Source organism: Acomys minous (assembly GCF_964271855.1).
Source record: "Acomys minous genome assembly, chromosome: 15".
NCBI classification, from domain to species: domain Eukaryota; kingdom Metazoa; phylum Chordata; class Mammalia; order Rodentia; family Muridae; genus Acomys; species Acomys minous.
In genome coordinates, this window is record NC_140497.1 from 56586127 (window position 1) to 56606942 (window position 20816).

Here is a 20816-nt window from a genome sequence, read left to right on the forward strand (position 1 = left end):
CAAGTCTCCTCTTCAGAAGTCTGTTCACCATGGAGCTGAGCGAGAAAGGGAAAGACTGGCGACAGTACAGCCTGGGTCCCACAGTCGCAGAGCAGTCCTCATGAACACATGAGCAACAGTGAGACTTGGGAAAGTGTGATGTTATCTACCTCACAAATCAGGGCTTCTCTGAAGTAATCAGGATTTAATGAGAGTTTGGCAGCAAAGATATAAAGCGGCCTCGGCGCTCATTACAACAGCATGCATCTCAGTTATAAAATACGAAATGTTTATGGGGCATGATATTGCTTCACTATGAGATCGTGCTGTGCAGAACCTAGAAAAATGCTTTTGAAGATGTGTCATGAGATTCCTACTTTGTAAAAGTTTCCAGTGTACAAACAGGATGTAATTTAGGGGTGAATGCAAATTAATAGTTTTCCACAATGCCATAAGGGAACATGCAAAATTATATGCTGGTATATGCCTAAGAGAATAAAAAATGTTTGTACACGCAAAAACACATGTATACATTGCAGGATAACAGATAATATATAGAGGCCAAAAACTGAAGGAAACTTGAATGTTCTATTGGTCAAAGACCATTACATAATATCCATACAATGGAATATTTTTCAGCCATCCAAAAGAATGATGTATTGATTCAGATTCACAAGAATCATTGCAGAAGAATAAACAGGAAGACCACAAGAGCCAAAAATGGTGGGTGACTATAAGACAACAGGGAAAGTACACATGTGAACTCACAGCAGTTGCGACAGCACGCACAGGACTTGTGCAAGTTCAGCTCACACCAGACCTCAGCATTGGCAGGGGAGGGGGCCATGAAGTCCCACCCCTAGCTCAGGAGCTGTTAGCAACTGGTAGCTGCTGGGAGAGGAACACAGGGTTTTCTTTAAGATTATAGGTCCTGGTTAGTCAGCCAGGCTTCTGTGGAAAGCCATAGGTGTGAGAATGAAAGGCCAACACAAACTGGACTTGATGAAAATTTATTTTAAAAAAAAAAGAGGAAGAAGAAGGAAGAGGAGAAGGAGGAAGAGGAAGAGGAGAAGAAGAAGAAGAAGAATTTGGATGGGTAGAGAAGGTGGGATGGATCTAAGAGGAGGTGGGAGAAGGATGAATGTGATTAAAATAAATTGCATAAAATTCCCAAAGAACTAATAAAAATGAAGTAAACAACCACCAAAGGCCTACCTCTGTAGCACCTTCTCCTGCCCACTGTTCAGCAGGAACTAAGCATGGTTTCATAAACACATGCCTAACTTTATATGATCATAGGACCTTGAGAATGGAAGAAAATATTCTGTGTGTGGGAGCCATTCTTGGTATGACAAGAATAAGAATTTTAACCATTGGTGGTGTGACCACGAAAGCGCCTAAGAGAAAGATGGTCCCAGGAATGAAAACGATGAATCTGGACAAAAGTCACACACAGCAGCTACAGTGGGGGTGTGGCTCTGGAAAAGGGTGGGTGGGGCAAGCCTGCTGAGAGTTGATCTTAGAAGAGCATGGCTCAGTGCTGTTGACTGGCTTAGCCTGCAGCTGGCCACAGCTGACCCCTGATACCCCACTAGACACTGTCCACCCTCCTGGGCAAGGCCTCTCTTCTGTCCTCCTCCTGCTTGGTCACTTTCTGACCACATGCTTGGCTCACCTCCTTCAGCATGTGAGAAACTCAGAGTTCCCAGATCCCTTCCTTTCTTCTCTACCTCCATTCCTCTGCTATCTCTTCTTGCCCATTTTACTTTATCTGGTCTTTGGCCTTGGCTTTTAATTAATATGTTTTCTCTTTAAATGTCACAAACCCCTGCTTCTTCAGTTATACCTCTAACCCCTCCTCCTTCAGGGTAGCGGGGCTCCCTCTCAACATCCCTGCTGATGTCTCAGCTTTGGACCTGGGGCAATGGGGTGTAGATAAATTCAAAAGACAACAATAAAGCAAATATTATATGGAGTTTTAGTTTCTCTGTATAGTTCCTCCTGAGAAAACACCATGTTGGGCTTCTTACATTCCTCTATTTCTTGACCAAGACCAAATTTATAGAAGGCATATGCATAGATTCTGTGATTTCACTGAACTTAGGTTTCTCATGGCACCCCTAATGTACAAACTGATCATCCCATGAGCCTCCATGTGCCAAAATCACCCTGCTCTCCCTGAATATTTATCCCCAAATAACCTGTCTACCTAAGCCAAAAAGCTATGAATCAGCCTTGATCTCTTTTCCCCTTACCGTTAAATCCAACCCATCTGGTTTCTGCTTATTTTAACATACCCAAGGCCTTATTTCAAACTTGAGTTAATCTTCATCTAGGTCAGAGCCATAGCCACAAGCCAGTCTCCTTTGCTTTGCTTCTTTCTGCCAGGCCCAGTATCTAGTTCTGTCATTGTCTGAAACTATAAACATGGTCAGATTTCTTCTTCCTTGAAAAGATTCTCCAACCGCAACCCACTGCCCATCACAATGAGTGTCAAACATTCTCACAGCAAACAGACCAGATGCAACTCTTCCTGTATATCCACAGAGCCAACTAACCACAAATGGACAGTATTGGGGGCAAGAAGAAATTGCATCTGCCTTTAATAGCTACAGACTTTATTTTCTTCTGATTATTCCCTAAAGAGTAAAACAACTACTCACATGACGTTCATTTTTCATTAGGTATCATGAGTGAGCTGAAGGGTTACATAGGTTGTGTACAAATACCCCAACATTTCATGTAAGGCATGTAAACTAATACGGGTTTTGGTATCTTAGGGAGGCAATGGAACAAATCCTCTGTGGATAGCAAAGTATCACAGTATTACTTTTCCAAAAATCATCACATATGATCCTACATACACACAAATAGGCATTTTACATTTACTAGAACCAACTTACCCTGTCAATTCTAAATGCATGGCTTTCCTAAGCCAATTTATGGAAAAATTATGGATTGCTTTATTAAAATTACAATGTTTAAATCTTTAGGGATTAATGCTATGGTCACTATCTTGCTATTTGCTTCCTGTTTCATTTGCTTGCATCCTGTAAGGAACCTGGTTTACAACATTAATGCACAGCAATCTTTATAGGCTATTATTGGCTTTTCCCAAGAGACTGCTTTTTTAACTGAGTCTGCTGATCATTGAATTCAGATGGCGATCTGTAAACAAATGGATTCTTATCACATATTACTTGATCGCCGGTGTCTACCTGGTTAAAATCTGACTAACACTTAGAGTGTGTATTCAAGAGCTTGATTTTCAAAGTCAAAGAAAAAGCTGATTTGGTGTGGCTCTTAATCTTCTGTCCTCGAAGCTCTGAAAACAAATGACCGACATACCAAAGCCCTGACCCGTTGCTATGTTAGACACTATCTGCTGGCATGTGGTCTGCACTCATATAGCTGCATTTTCCAACGTTGCCTACTTTTTTACTCAGTTTCCCCTTTGTAGTCATGGAGTTACTTGGCTCCTGCCCTTGCTACTGCCCTCAACCTGGATTTCTACTCACCTGTCACCTCACTGCAAAGGTTCAGATGCTAATTAGCTCCCCACATTATGCTGCATCAAAGCCTTTTGTATCTATCTGTCTTCAGCATGTGTGTCCTGTGCGATATTCTTTCCTCGCAGCTGCGAGCACTTACTGAAAATGACTGGTCTAGTGGCCACTCATTTTTCATAGTGTTCACATCTAGTAACTGTTTTCCTTATAGGCATCACTGGCATTAGAAGCAATAGCAGGCCATGTGATTACATGCCTGAAGTTACAGGTTTTCCCAAGGGAAGTCCAAGTCCACACTCTCATTGATTTGACACTTTAGGACTTTAAAAAGTTCCCAACCTCTGCACCATGTTAATTGTAATCTTGACTTTCTTTAATAACAGCATCACCCACCCACGAAGGACAGCAGGATCGCCAGCAGCACAACAAGGGCGCAGATGCAGGGGATGAGCACCAGCAGGAGGAAGCGCAGCAAATTAGCAGTCACCAGCTTCTGAGGGCAGCCCTCGCCCACGCCACCGTCGGCTCTCAAGACCTGATGGACAAGGGAGAAATGAAACATGGTTTTAGTATCACACAGCAGCTCAGCGGCTGGTATGAAATTTTACACTACAGCTGTCCTATCAGAGCAGTGCTATTCCTAAGAGATCTGACATCCTGTACTTGAGGGCATGAAATAAAGTAGTCAAAAAAAAAAAAAAAACAGTAATGAGCAAGTGAATAACTGCACACACAAACAAGTCCTTCTACTCCACACCGCCCCCTTCATCTCCCTCTCCTCTTCCCCTTCCTCCTCCCACTCTTCCTCTTCCTCTCCCCAAGCTTGGAAATCACTCTACCAACTTTTCTTCTTACTTTTTTGTAGCTTACTCTGAACTTTTTCCATTAGAGAAACTTTTAATGATACTTCAGCTTGTGTTTTGTTTTTGTTTTTGTTTTTTTAATCAAAGAAGCATTTTTCAATTTGACAATGTTCCAAATGCTGTGGGTTACCATGGCAAGAACTCCCCCTCAGCCAGATGTAAACCAAGCCCAGGGCTGTCTGACACAGTGATAAACTGCTGGTGAGTAGGTACAGACAGGACACTAAGTAGACTTCCTTCTTATTTGTCTCAGTTCCAACCCAAGTCTGCATGCACACACATCTGGATAAAGCAAATGTTTAGGCGGTAACGGTTCCGCAGGGTTAAGTCTTATTGACCACACGTCTACTAACAGGTCCAACAGGGAGAGACTGCCCTGGGTGTCAGTGAAACAGAGCAACTCGGTGGACGAGCTCTGCTGCTCCCAGTTCTCCCGCAGCCTATCCAGGAGAGACTGGGACAGACCACAGTGATGACTCAAATGTTCTCGTCAGCAAATGCTTTACATTGTGTGAAGTTCAAGCTCCTGTCTGGGAATTTGTTTATTGAAATGGCTAGCTGAAGGCAGGGCCTTTCTCAGCAGAAGCCTGAGATGTTACTAAGAAGTGCTTCCAGTTAGTCCCCAGCATGAGGACGGCTCCTCACAGCCTTGGCAACTTAGGTATGCTAACCTCTGCAATTGTGCAGACCCCGTTCTGGGCGGTGAGCAACTCAAACCCAAAAGCAACTTGTTTCTCTGTCCCTACTTCCAAACTGATTCTCTCCTGCTCTCAATATGGTCACGGAAACTGTACTGCTCTAACAGCCCCAGTACCAACCACTTCCCCTCCTGAGCCTCAACCACACCGGGCCAGTATGCTTCCTCATTAATAAATATGCAGCGTTTAATAAAAGAATAGCCCTGCATAAAGCATCTCAGTATCCAGACTGCTCCAACAGAATTGTCCTGTAGTGGTGTTAGAACTTCCTGGCTGGCCCACAGTCATTCCCACGACGACATGCAAAGGAAACATACTGGCAAATTAGATAGTTTCTCCTGAGGCATCCAGCAAGATGAGCTCGCCACAGAATGCAGTGGTGTCTTCAGTGTTCTCCACAGAAGATGCTGTTTGAAAAACCATGTGACCTTGGCTTTAAAAGGGGCTTCATGTGTCTACGAAGCCATTCCCATTGCTCTAGTTCAAGGCACCAGGCAAGGTGAGTCCATTTACTCAGTCTGCAGCTGATTCTCAGACAGATAGAGGCATGGCATAAAAGGAGGTCTGAGACAGCTCTGTCATTGGACTTGGAGGAAGGGGGGAACCTTTCAGGCTTGCAGATAACATTTATCTGATGGGACTTCAAGCCAACAGAGATAGTGACAGAATCAATTTGCTCAAATGGGTATTGAATACCTGTAGTGATGACCGTAAGTCATCTCTCCAAAGCTCACGCCTTATAGGAGATACACTGGCATGGGAATTCGAGGATAGAAATATGATTTCCTGGGGAAGGATTACAAAGAGGATGCACTTCAAGAATGCACTGCAATTCTAAGAAAAGTAACCCTGAGCACCATATTAGAGGGGACATCTTGTACATCCAGAGAGGGAGAGGATCATGAGCTTCCTCTGACTTCTCCTTGCAATGACAGAAGCCATCTCTGTATTAAGGTGGTCATTTTAGGGCTAAGTGTCCCAGATATCAACAGTGGCTCCTTGCTATCCAGAATGCTGTAGCAAAGCATGTCTCACTTAGTATTCACAAAGAAAGAATCAGAGGCAGGGAGCTCTAGACTCCCATAGATGTGCACATCAGCAAGTACCTAACTTCCAGAAACTACACTTCTGATCAGTCTAAATATTTTTCCAATAGCTAAGAAAGCGCTTCCTTTTTTCTCTTTTTTTTCTTTTTTTTTTCCATTTTTTATTAATTTATTCAGATTACATCTCAATTATTATCCCCTTGCTTGTCTCCTCCCGTTCCTCCCTCCGTTCCTCCCTCTTTCACCCTATTCCCCTCCCCTATGTCTGTGACAGTAGGGGACCTCCTCCCCCACTATATGGTCATAGGCTACCAAGTCTCATCTTAGTAGGCTGCCTACGCTTTCTCTGAGTGCCACCAGGCCTCCCCACCAAGGGGAAATAATCAAATATGGGGCACCAGAGTTCATGTCAGAGTCGGTCCCCGCTCCCCACACAACTGTGGATAATGTCCTGTCCCCTGGCTAGATCTGAATAGGGGTTCAATATTTACTGCATGTATTGTCCTTGATTGGTGCAGTAGTTTGAGCAGATCCCCCTGGGTTCAGATCCGCCCATCATGATGTTCTTCTTGTAGGTTTCTAGGACCCTCTGGGTCCTTCTATTTCCCCATTCTCCCATGCTTCTCTCACCTAGAGTCCTAGTAGGAGGTCCCCGCACCTATCCCAATCTCCTAGTGAGTGAAGACTTTCAGGGGACATCCCTGTTGAGCTAGTGTCCAATTATAAGTGAGTATATACCATGTGAGTCTTTCTCAGTCTGGGTTAACTCACTCAGTATGATCATTTCTAGTTCCATCCATTTGCCCATAAATTTCAGGATTTCCTTGTTTTTAATAGCTGAGTAGTATTCCATAGTGTAAATGTACCACAGTTTCTTTATCCATTCTTCAACTGAGGGACATTTAAGTTGTTTCCAGGTTCTGACTATTATAAATAAGGCTGCTTTGAACATGGTTGAGCATATGTCCTTGTTGTGTGGTGGAGCACCTTTTGGGTATATTCCAAGGAGTGGAATAGCTGGGTCTTGAGGCATCCCTATTCCCAGTATTCTGAGAAAGCGCCAGGTTGGTTTCCAAAGTGGTTGTATGAGGATGTCGAGAAAGGAGAGCACTCCTTCATTGCTGGTGGGAGTACAAACTTGTATAACTACTTTGGAAATCTTTTTTCTTTTTTTAAAGAAGGGAAGAAAGAACTACTTAAAGCAACTCAGTATTTTAGTGTTGTCTTCTCAATCGCCTGGTTTCCTGCCGGCACTCTTGGCTCCTGAAGACTGGCTGGAAATACTGTGTCGGCTGCTGGTCTGTTAGGCTCCTGTGAACACAGTGTAATGTAGACCCATAGTAGTCAGGGGTCTCTAGAGGAACAGAACTGATAGAATATATCCTTGGGATTTAGCTAGTTCAACACTGGCTGTTTACCAAGGAAAAGTCCAAGAATTCAATATTATTCAGTCAGTTCAGGAATTGAGTCTATGCATACACACTAGCATGTTTGCGCACACACACACACACACACACACACACACACATACATACACATACACACATACATACACACACATGAAAAATGAGGCAGGGGGAGTGAGCCTCAGTCTCTGCTTATTTTTGTCAATCCTCAAGCCTGTATCCCATTCCAGTCTCTGGAGGGAATTAACAACTTTCAAATAAATGGGTAAATTAAATCACCCAAACAAAATTATTCTGCAGTTATGCAAATGACTTCTTTTAAAATAATGTATCCCTAGAGATTCCCCAACATGGACTCTATTCCTGAACCATCCAAAGTCTCTGCAGTGGAAACTATTTACAGATGTACAACCAGAGTATTACAGCATTGAGTGAGATACGGGTCTTTGTACAGAAAGCATCCTAATGTGAGTAAACCAAGCTTCCTAGGACTGTAAAGTGGAAGCCCACACTCAGACCTCTTTATTATAAACTTTGGAGTTAAGCAGGAAATTGCATTGTAGAATGAAAGTAAAATGTAACAAATCTTACTGTAGACAAAATCACAAGCCAGGGAAGAAAATGAGGGACTGCAAACGAGGGTTTGTGCTCAGCTGGTTTAGCAAGGCGGGTAACAGCCTGCAAGGACAGTAAGTCACTCTGACTCCTGAGACCTCTAGAGGACACAGACGCTCGGGGAAACTCTGTGGGGATAGCATCACAGGCCAATGTATTCACAGGCTCAACAGTGCAAATGCTGGACTCACACTGGACACAGAGATTGGGACTTTCTCCTGCCCAAACACCAGCCCCAAATGGGCTTTGATTTGTTTTTTTTTTTTTTCAGTACAAGATGGAGATGGAGTCTCCTTAGTCCACCTCCACTCAGCGTGCACCAAGCATCAAGACAATTGCTACCCCAAATTTAAAACGAATAGTTGCCAGGGCTAGATACACACGGCTTTGTTCTCAGTCAACCATGAAAGTGTCCCTCGCATGAATTAAAAGCAGATTTGCTGAGAAAGAGTTCACTAATATAGGTACTTCTCAAACCAACCATCTGTCAACTCTCCATTTTAATTCCACTCTATCAGTAAACAAAATGCTCCCGAACCATCCATCAGTGAGTTTCACTAGACCCAGTGTCTTTTGTTGTGATGTTTGTTTGGAGTATCCCAAGAGGCATAGAGAATGAGCATCTGGTTTTCAGTAAGTCTTTTCATCCCGTTTTCTGGCATTTAATTGAAGCATATGCGGTTCAAATAACTTAGTGCCCTCTCTCAAAATGAAATTACTGAGTTCCCACCAGAACACATGGCTCTACAGGACGACCCTGCCGATAGCTTCTCCTTTAAAAATTACAGCAGCACCAAACAGTCCTTTCCCAAGACATATTCACACATCCAAGCATGGATGCTCAATCTAGGGACTAAATGCCAGCACAGTGTTTATTCTCTGGGGGAAAAGAGATAATGATTATCTGATGATGCAGACAGTATGTCACTCTTGTGTTCTTGTTTTCAAGGTGGCGTTGTTCAGCTGAACTATGAGAGATCAGACTGGAATTCATCAGAGGCAACTTTTGCAATTGTCTCCACCACTGGGAGTTGAGGTGACCTTACAAAGCCGTTCTTACACCCTAGACATATGTCTATATCTGTACATTAGAAACCAAAAAATTAAATGCCTTGACACCACCACAAATGTGCAAAAAAGTTGAAATAAGTGAAGAAAACAAAAAGGGGTTTGTTTTTCCTTCAAGTTCATGAAGTTTGGAGACCTGATTTCTCCCTGGTGCAAGTGTCTGGAAAGGAGTCCACCTCATTTAGTTCAGCAGAGGAAGTTAGCATCTTCGTTCCTTAGAGGCAACAAGATAATCCTTATGTCCTGTTTTCTTCAGAGCAAAGTGGGAGGATCATATTTTCACACTAGTTACAAACATACAACAGGCCCCATTATATTGAGGAGGAGGAAGAGGATGAGGAGGGTAAACAGAATACACACACACACACACACACACACACACACACACATCCTTCTTGGATATTCCTTTGCCCTCGGTCTCAAATGTTTTAATGCTGTCATTTCATGGAAAACACAACCTAAAGATAATGAAAGTTTTTCTTGAAGACAGATACAATGCCAGAACTCTTTAATCTGCACACATTGGATAGTACTAAAGATCTGGTTCTTTTTTTTTTTTCTGTTTTTTTTTTTCCTGTAAATGCATTGTTTAAACAATGGAGGTGAAGAAAGAGAAAAAAAGGTTGGACTATCCACTCCTCAGGAAATTGAAAATTTGACATTTATTCATAAAAATGCCTTAAGTTTTGCCTCCTGGTTACGTTCCTACACAGCTTAAAAACTGGGTATATTGCAAAAGGAAGCAATCTCTTTTTCATAGAGCCAAATGGACACTGTGGGATTTGTACAAACTGTGGAGATGTGACTGACTCACAGATCCTCCATCGGCGGAAGCTCTGTGACTTAAAGATCCAAGGAGACTGGCAACCTGAGTCGACATCTAAAATACTGACTTTCTACAGCTGAAACCAATCAGGGAGAGCAACCAAATGGATTTTCTGCTGTATGACAACCCATTTCGGGCATTTTAATGCAGAGCAAAGCATAAACAGATGTGGAGTGGTTAACCTCCTGACCCCACCTGCTGAAAAGGATCCTGCCGAGCAAAAACCCAGGAGGCACGGTATGTGTTACATAAAGTCACAGCTTCTTTCTGAATACCTAGAGCAAAGGATGAATTCCAAATTTAATATGCATTACATATTTTGCAGTATATCATGAGTATTCTAGTAAAGCAAAAATATGTTGAGCACCTCATAATAAAACACACCCATGTTACATATTGATATTAATTTGGCTTATTCCAGGAATGTGTTTTCCAAGCATTTTCTCTACATAAGTCTGACTCAGGCACAAGAGGGTAAGGAAGACACAGTCCCTGCCCTCAGGCACTTCATAGCCTCTTCCAAGGAAATAACAATGTCACCACTCCAGTTAGACTTTGATACCCAGGGACAAAGTAATACAGACAAGTTCAAAAAGACTGGGAACAGTCAGTCAGAGGCACAAGTAAAGCAGCCTTTTGCAAGATAACCTTATTTCTTTTTTTTTTCTTTTTTAATATATTTTATTAATATATTCATATTACATCTCAATGGTTATCCCATCCCTTGTATCCTCCCAACCTCCCTCCCTCCCATTTTCCGCTTACTCCCCTCCCCTATGACTATGACTGAGGGGGACTTCCTCCCCCTGTATATGCTCATAGGGTATCAAGTCTCTTCTTGGTAACCTGCTGTCCTTCCTCTGAGTGCCACCAGGTCTCCCCCTCCAGGGGACATGGTTAAATATGAGGCACCAGAGTTCCTGTGAAAGTCAGACCCCACTCTCCACTCAGCTGTGGAGAATGTCCTGTCCATCAGCTAAATCTGGGTAGGGGTTTTGTCCAAGCACGTATTGTCCTTGGCTGGTGCCATAGTTTGAGCAGAATCCCTGGGCCCGGATCTGCCCATCATAATGTTCTTCTTGTAGGTGTCTAGGACTCTCTGGATCCTTCTATTTCCCCGTTCTCCCATGCTTCTCTCACCTAGAGTCCCAATAGGATGTCCTCCCCTCTGTCCCACTTTCCTGGTAAGTGAAAACTTTCATGGGACATGCCCCTTGGGCTAGTGTGCAGATAAGTGAGTATATACCATTTGACTCTTTCTGCTTCTAAGTTAACTCACTCATTATGATCATTTCTAGTTCAATCCATTTGTCCACAAATCTCGGGAATTCCTTGTTTTTAATAGCTGAGTAGTATTCCGTAGTATAAATGTACCACAGTTTCTTTATCCATTCTTCTGCTGAGGGACACTTAGGCTTTTCCAGGTTCTGGCTATTATAAATAAGGCTGCTATGAACATGATAACCTTATTTCTTGACCACACATTTCAGTGAATCTCAAGGTATGAGCGTGGTGAGTGAAGGAGGAGTTTGTAAGGGAAATAGCATCACTGTCTTTTGAGCAGGTCAGTTTTTCCTGTGGACTCTTGTACATTTCAAGATATTTGGCATGCCTGGGCGTGACTTACTTAATACATGCTGGTGGCAACATGAACACTTGCACACACACACACACACACACACACACACACACACACGAGTGACTAACAGATATATCCTGCATTATTTGTATTCAAACTCAAGGGTACCATCTCCCTTAGCTGAGAACCACCCAGACCATTGCACAGCACAGTCCTGCTTCTCCTCGAGTTAACTAACATTAAGGTCTCCAGATAGGAACTGGGGGTAATGTGCTTTCCCACACAGAGAAATGGTTCATTTACCTTCTGTCCTAGTTTGATTTCTACTGTTGTTAAAAGGCCGTAACCAAAATGCAATTTGAGGCAGAAAGGGCTTATTTGGCTCACTGGTCCCAAATACAGATCATCTCCAAGGTCCAGAACTCAAGCCTGAGCCTAGGGTCAGTTACTGAAGCAGAGACCAAGGAAAAGGGGTGCTTACTGCCTCACTTCCTGTGACTTACTCAGTTTGCTTTTTAAGTAATTTTTAATACAACCCAGGGCCATCTACTTGGCAATGGCACTGCCCTTGGTAGGCTGGGCTCTCTCACATCAATGATTAAGCAAGAAAATTCCCCCACAGACTTGCCAATGGGCCAATCATATGGAGGCATTTTATCAAGTGAGGTTTTCTCTTCCCAGATGACCCATGCTTGTATCAAGTTGACAAGAACAAAAAACAAACAAACCTAGCGAGCAGACTTTCACTTCAAAACAGCATGTAAAAAACCAGAATTTTAATGTTTTCATATCAACATGAATTAACTAAGAAGTATTACAATTTAAGTCCTTTAAACAATACCAACCACATTAGCCTAGAACTCTTGAGGAAAATTAAGAAGAGGTACTTGGGAGAAACACATATACTCATAAAGTCCTGCGTGGACAAGAAGGGCGTGAGGCTGTCAGCTCTGGTAGGTCAGGACTCAGCATGCTCTGCCATGCATGAGATGCCACCCTTTGACTTCTCTAGGCTCTGCTGGTTCCAGAGAAAACTGCCCCAGTTTTTCATTTGACACAGAGTTAAGATCAAGCCTTTCTTAAATGTTGGGGATGAGCAGGCCAACCTATGCTATGCCTGAAATACAAAATTTCCTGGTCCCTCTGACTGTCAAGGATGCAAGTGTGTGTTTTGAGTTTTGACTACCTGCAGTGTCAAAGTGTGTATTAGAGGGAACGAGACACAAATCTCATCATGTTGTTTTAAATTACATTCATGGCCGTGGAAAGAAACCAGCAACAGGGTTACCAGCACCTCAGAACTATAGCACTTTTGCACAAATTCTGAACACCCCCCATCTTGTGGTTGTAAGGCCACTGCCTTCAGTAATTAAATAGCTTCCGATCCAGAATTGAGGGTTTTGGAGACCTAATTCTTAGATTCAGATATAGGAAGTTGTAAGATTATTTTCAAAATAAAAAAGAATTGAAGTCATGACAGTGCCCTCCATCTTCCCAGGATAAAGCAGAAAAACTCAGGAAAACTTTTTTTTTAAATACAAAGGCCTAAGAGGCACCTGAACATGCCTTTATTATCACCCAGTTTTTGCAAGGCCTGTTCATCTTGGAAAACCAAGGAAGATCTAGGTGATTTGGAAAACGTGCTTTCTGCTGTTCAGAAAAGTTTATCAATTCATCTGAAAAACAAGAAAGAAAAAATACAACCCAGAAGGTTAGAATAAACAGATACAGAACAGTAAAGAGTTACCCCCAAATCTGGTACTCCAAAAGAACACACTAAAAAGACGAAAGACTTTATGTAGTTATGAGATAATAAGGTACGACTGGATTCCAGAGGAGAGAGGGAATGACCCCAGAGAGCAAATCAAATGCAATTGCTGCTCCTAAATGGCCAAGAGTCTGAGCAACTGCTGAAAGGTAGAGCATTAAAGCTCTGATTCAGCACAAGGAGAATCAGAAAGCCACGCCTAAAAGATGGAAAGCTGTGCCACGTGACTAGTGAAACCAGGGATATACTGGACAGCTGGACAGTCAACATAAAGCTCCTGAGCCAGAGTTTTGAGTTGGCATGGGTCTTATAGGGACATCCTTGAGTATTGCACACATGTTTCTTTTGTAAGATAGCATACACATGAAAATAGGAAAATTAAGCACATTGAAAGGGGAAGTCCATAATAGACTGGCTCCAAATATTGGCACATGTAGATTTCACAAGCTCATACCTTTCTGGTAAGAATTAGCTGCCCATCAGAAGGCTAATGAGAGAGATTTACTGGAAAATGAAAGCTTTGGGTAGACTTATAAGCCAATAACTTCAAATTTCTCACTATGGAAGACCTCACAGGAGGAAGTTTGAAAGAGAAAGAAAAAGAAGAGATGTTCAAGAAGAAAAGAAAAGCAGCCAGCAGAGCAGAGAGTACAGCACCTACATAAAGTACAATCAGAAAGGAACAAACTAAGGGGAAATGACTAAGACAACATTGCCGTAATGGGCAGTATAGATCCCAACATAGGGAAGCATCGATCAAAGGTACAAAGGCAGGAGGATGAATCAGGGTGGAATGTGGAAAGAGAGTCAGAAGCTACCGAGATAAGGAGGGTGATGAGAGAAGAGAAGCGAAGTTTTGCATGTGGATTTTGCAATATCCTCACCCATAAGTGCCCAGCAGAGGCACATGGCTTCTCTCTTGGGAATGCCGGTACCCACAGCTGAGTTTGTTCTTGTCTCTCAGTTTTCACTGCCCTGTTCCTTCCAAGTTCTAGTCCTTTCTGATGTCTGCCTACTTCTTGCCCTGAGCAGCTGTGAAACCCTAGGTCACTTACATAAATCCTCTTCTCTGATGTAGCCAACTCTAAGAGAGTCCCAAAACACACAATCAATCGAGTCCTATCAAACATAGAAATCCCCCTAATAATCTCATGAGCAATTCAAGGCAGCTTTTGTTGAGTGTTGCCACAACCCTGAAGCCAGATAAGCAGTCTCCTCTCTCAGGGTTTAAGAAAATACATAATATTTAGAAGGACAGCAATGAGTTATCCTCTTCTGTCAAGTTGCTTCCCTTCTCTTTTCCATTGCAGTCACCACAGTTTTGTCAAGGATTACTTGTGCCACTGTAAATATATTCAGAAGAAAGAGAGACCTCTCCAGGAGCAAGAAAAAGAGATTGAAAGTCAGGGCATGGTGCCAGAAACCAGAGGTAAAGGGAAAGGTGACTGGTGACACCACAACAGAACCACATGGCTTGGACCTGGGTTTGAGTAAGAGCAAAGGAACCTAAAAAAAAGTCTGGGTTAGTGGCTGGACCTGAGACCTTTGACAAAAGCCACAACTTCCACACTGCTACATTCTCCATGAAAGACAGATTGGGAAGCTCCACTGAATAGTCCCCTAAAGGTGGTAAGTAAGTGGAATTTTTAAAAAAGATATGAGAGAGAGAAAGGGTGTGAATTCTAAGCTGCCCATTGGCTACATCTGTGTAGGGGACCTAGGTCCAGGCCATGCATGGTCTTTGGTTGGTGCTTCAGTCTCCACAAGCCCCTCTGGGCCCTGGTTAGTTGACTCTGTTGGTCTCTTGTGGAGCTTTCTGGCATGACCTCTGTTGCCTGCTTTTTTTTTATCACTTCCCTCTAAGGGCTACCTTGCCAGGCCACAGAGGAAGAAGATGTGCTCCGTCCTGGTGTGACTTGGTGTTGGGGTGTGTTAGAAGGGTGCTCCTCTTTTATGAAGGGGGAGTGAGGAAAGGGGGAAGCCAGAGTGAAAGTGGGACTGGGAGAAGAGAAGGGAGGAGGCTATGATCAGGATGTAAAATGAATAATAAGTTAATTAATTAATTTAAAAATAAAAGGAAGAATGAAGAGTGTGAATTTGGATAGGAGGGTGAGTAGAGAGGAACTTGAAGGAGCTAGAGGAAAAGAATCTATACATAATCACAATATATTCTATAAAGAAAATATATCTTCAATTTTAAAAATATGAAAAAGTAAAGATTAAAAATATTTTTTAAAAGATGTGAGAAATGAACATTTCTAAGAATGCCTTATAAGTAATCATGGCAACAAATTTACATTATGCTGCTATAGAATTCCTAAGATTTGAAATACATATATAAATAAGTCACAGTGTTTAGAATGTAGTTAAGAATTATATTACTTAGTAAAGTGAAGAGTATAGGTTCTCTTCCAAGAGTCAGGACTTCATTAGGCCTGGGTAGTTAGCTAAGTTTTAATTACAAGGAATGGTTTCCTACTTGTTGAGCAGGTCTTAAGTCAAGAGCTGATGGTTACTGCCAACGTATGCACGCCACTACTGCGTACTTAGGGTTATTGTACTATGTTGGTCACTGTTGTGGTTCATAGGTGTTATTGCTCAGTAGGACGGTTGGTAACTTCCCTCCTTATATTCCAAATATTGGCCCTTACACCTACACATAAGTGTAGTCCTTACTCTATATCATAGAAAATTCTCATTGCAACAAGAACAATACAGAAAACCAGAGCAATCAAAGTGAAGAGCTGTGGATCCAAGTCCCAGATACAACAGCAATGACACAAGTCCCTCACTTAAGGTTCGGGGGAATCATTCTGGAAGAGGAAGCTGTGGAAGAGGGGGTGGAAACATTGAAAGAGTCAGAGGATCAGGGAGTTTGCTGTGAGTTTGTGTGTCCTAGTAATGACAGAAGCTATACCCATAAAGTCTCATCAACATGACTGCCTAAGCATGATCTGAACAGGAACAAAACAGTAGACATGCTCACATGGGGGGTGACCAGAAAGCCTCAACCTTACACAACGAAGCACAGGCAACTAAAGAACACTGGGAGAAGAAAAATAGTCTTCTCCAGGGAAGAGCATACCAGTAGGTAAACCAATGCCAAATGGTCAGCCCTGAAAACAGACAGACAAGTCAACATTAGACAGAGAGAGCGGGGTGTACTCACATATTTAGAAATGTGTGTGTGTGTGTGTGTGTGTGTCTGTGTGTGTCTGTGTGTGTCTGTGTGTGTCTGTGTCTGTGTCTGTGTCTGTGTGTCTGTGTGTAACAACAATTAATAAAAAAGGAGGCCATAATTTTGAAAAAGCACAAAGAAGAGCATATGGAAAGGGTTGGGGAGAGGAAAGGGAAGGGAGAAATATGTAATTATCTTATGATCTCAAAAAGTAAAAGAAATAATTTATAAGGTAGATACCAGACTGACGAAACCCCCAGGGTGCCTGTTAGAAGAAAACCAGAGCCACTTTGCATGTTCATAAGAACCCTCTTCCCAGACACACACAAAATGAGCTCCCAAATAAAAACTAAAAAAACACACAAGAAAATGGCTTGTTGAACTGTGCAAGCAACTTCCAAAGCCCCGTCCTCAAGGAAAGCAATGTGGCTAGGAAGAAAAACAACCATTAACAAAACAAATATTCATCTAATAAATGCTGTGGAGACACAAGGCCAAATGTGATGGTCATGCCTGCAATCCTAGCACTCAGAAAGCTGAGGCAGCAGGGTTGCCAGGAGTTTAAAACCAGTCTGCCCTAGGATTCTGTCTCATGAAAAAAATTATAGAATAAAAGATTTATAATGTGAAAAATAATTTGCAAAAACTGACTTCTACTTTTTAATAAAGTGTCCAGTTCAACTAGAACAGGAAACCATTTAATATTCAAAATACTTTGATGACAAAGAGTACCAATGAATACTCTTATTGGTATTTCCAAATGAATCTCAGAATTATTTCAGCCTTAACCAAATAATTGAACATACCAAATTCTTTCCACTGGTAGTTTTATTTTTTAATATGTTAATTCATGTTTATGATATTAAACTGTAATAAATATGTCACTTTTATGCCCAGAATATCAAAATTTATGACGAGTTACATAACAATTTTAAAAATTATAAGATGGAAAAGAATTCAAGTGTACATATCCAAGCATTCCATCAATCATATTTTTCAATTCTGTTTCAACATTTTTTCACAGTTTAACAATGAAATGATCTTCAGATGATGGTATATTTCACAAAGAGTATGTATCATCTTTCAACTGTCTCAATTTATTACCAGTGCTAAAATTGTCTTATTTTAAGAAAAAACCAGGCATATAAATGATAAATGTTTAGAAATATGTTTGATATAATAAATGTACCAAATTTGCTTATACAAAGGCAAAACCTCAGATCAAAGCCAAGGCAGACTAAGCTAATTTGATTATTTTTCTTTTAATGTGTAATGCTTGCCTTGATCTATCAACTTTTAAACTTTGAAGGAAATATACAATTATCCTGTTTTCAACTAAAGGATTTTTTTTTAATTTGTTCACCTTACATTCTGATTTTAGCTCCTTCCCTCATCACCTCATGGCCTACCCTCTCTGCCACATGCCCCCTCTCTCCTTCCCCTAGTCCTCAGAAAGGGAACACCCTCCTCCCCTAACATTTGACCTCAGCCTATCAAGTCTCATCTGGACAGCCTACATCCTCTTCCTCTGTGGCCTGGTAAGGCCGCCTCACCAGGGGAGCATGATCAATGGGGAGGGGCAGAGTCGATGTCAGAAGTAGCACCTACTCCCTATATTGTGGGACTCACAAGGAGACTGTGCTTCCTAGCTACCACATCTGAGCAGAGGGTCTAGGTCCATACCATGCATGGTCCTTGGTTGGTGTATTACTCTCTGCAGCACCCCTGTCCTCTACCCAGGTTTGTTGGTGTCTTTGGTCACCTTGTGGAGCACCTAAAGGATTTTAAAATATTCTTTTATAATTATCAAATCAACTTGCCTATTAGCATTATACCTATGCATTTGGGAGAAAATGGTTTTTTAAAAAGTATGAAGAATTTGTATTCAAATCACTTGATACTAAATGGCTGCCTAGATAACCCATTCTTTTGCAATTTACTAACAGGTAGTTCCTACAGCCATGAATCACCTCCCAGATGACCAAAATATGGTCATCAAAGTCAAGAAGTTACACCCATGTGCGTCTGTCATCTGATGCTCAGGCACCATTCAGGATTCTCCAGGAGCTCCAAAGTGGCATCACAGACCAAGAAGACCAACCTTAGCATTAGGATAACACTTAGTTTTTATCTTTTATTTGTGTTATTCATTCCTCATATCCCTGATTTTAACACTTTCGTAAGTTACTGGTGAGTAATTCTTTAGGATATTCACCAGTTACAGTTTAATGTTAAACTCAGGCATCTTTAGAAGAAATATCATAAAAGTGGTATTACATCCCCACTGCATTTTATAAAATTGTCCAATGGTCTTGATGATAGTTTCAATTACATGATAAGAGTGTGTGAGCCAAGCCTCTCAGTTCTGACATTATCCCCTCCTCCAGTGCAACTAAAAGACATTTTCAGCAAGGTGGCTTGACCTTTGTTAACATCCCTTCCTTTCAAATTTTCCATTTTTTATTTTAAATAAAAGCAAATTCATGGTTTCCTGTTTTGTTCTGTGTGGGGCTGCGAACGTTGCTTAGCTGGTAGAGTGCTTGTACAGCATGCACAGCACCTAGGCTCAACCCACAGCGCTGAACGAGCCCAGCGTGACAACGCATTCATGGAAGCCCAGAAACTGGAGGATGGAGGTAGGAGGGGCAGAAGTTCAGCATCATCCTTGGTTACAGATGAGGCTGTGTCTCAAAATAAAACAATCTCTCTCTCTCTCTCTCTCTCTCTCTCTCTCTCTCTCTCTCTCTCTCTCTCTTTCTCTCTCTCTGTCTCTCTCCCCCCCACCACACACACACACACATATTCAGAAAATCTATCTCATTCAATACTTTATAATATGTTAATATTAGTATTCCTTTCCATGTTCAACCTGCCATCCGTTTGGCCACTTGGAAGCCATTCAAGCTTGCTTCCATGTCCTCCTGACATGGCCACACCATCTTGAAGTACTCCTTGCTTTCGGCAAGCAAAGGTTTTGGAATCTTATATTTGCCTCCATCTGCCCCTTTTTCATGGAACTTGGTTGCTTTTTGAGCAAATTCCTATTTTAGAACCAAGATCTAAACATCTCACTGAACTCACGTGGCATTCTGTTCTGTCTTGGAATGTCCTGGTTATCATTTTCCCTCATTACATAGAACTAGGGTTAAAAGATATTCATGTAGGGTATGTCCTCTATATGTGCATATGCTATACAAATGTATGCATACATCAATGTACCCATGTTATACATGTACTGCACACAAATACACATTACATGTGCATATATGTATATATGCATAATATGGTTTAAATATGAAATGCACCTCACCTCCAGACTTCTGTGTTGAAAACTTGGTCCAAACAAAGCTCGAGGTGCTATTTTGCCAGGGTTTGAAACCTCAGGAAGTGGGTCCTAGACGAAGGATGTAGAACCTTGGAGTCAAGCCTTTGAAAGTTACACATGATCCTCAGTCCCTTAGTCTGATTTTCCTTCTATCATGAGGAAAAGAATGTCATCTACCTCACAAGCAATCATTGTCATGGTGTCATGTCCAAACACCTGAGGCCAAGTCACCTTGGACTAAACCCTGTGAAGCCAAAATACACTGCTCCTCCCTTTGCTTGTGCGAATTAGGTGTGGCTACACAGAGCAACTCATACAATTAAAGTCTAATTTTAGGTATATATTTCTCTTCACTTTACCCTCATATCTCCATTTCTAATCCTGTGTCACAAGGTTCTAGGTCTAGTGCTGTGCCTCTGTGTTCTTAATTCTTTCCTCCAACAAGGTGAGATCTGGATTGTTTCTGTATTTGGTTATTTGGCCAGTCCTCCAGTCTGTACCTAATCTGTCTTGCTGCCCCCTGTCTTCCAGATGGACGCCATGTTGATTCTCTCCAAGTCGTTCCCACAAGTCCATGCTTCCCTCATCCTACTTGGACACTGATCACCTTAGGCCACACGCCTACCCACAGCGTCCTTACTCTTAGAGTTACCATCCTACCATGATAGTCATGTTCCATGGGGTATGGCCTTCAACCTGTGTCCTCTTAAACCCTGTATCTCATCTTGCTCTGCTCACAAACAAATTCAAAACTAACTTGTTCACCAGTGGGTGAGGAATAGGAAAACACCATGGAAATACTGACAATCTTAAAAAGCAATCCATCTTAGACCTTTTTCTTCTTTAAAAATGCACAAAAAAATAAATAAAACCACAAGAACTAGACCATGTTTCTGAGGCACTTTGAGTTAATAAGAGCGTGTGTTCTGTGTCTCCTGTTTTACGCCACTAGGACC

The 20816-nt window shown here is 41.9% G+C and overlaps 1 protein-coding gene across 2 annotated transcripts in view; it reads right to left on the reverse strand.

Annotated features, from left to right (window-relative positions):
• Positions 1–20816, reverse strand: part of CORIN (corin, serine peptidase) — a 222320-nt gene that overhangs the window by 180111 nt on the left and 21393 nt on the right. For both annotated transcript variants that reach the window (XM_084760391.1, XM_084760392.1), the window contains exon 2: positions 3882–4023. In XM_084760391.1, the coding sequence (XP_084616517.1) occupies positions 3882–4023 (142 nt within the window). The remainder of the gene's footprint in view (positions 1–3881; positions 4024–20816) is intronic.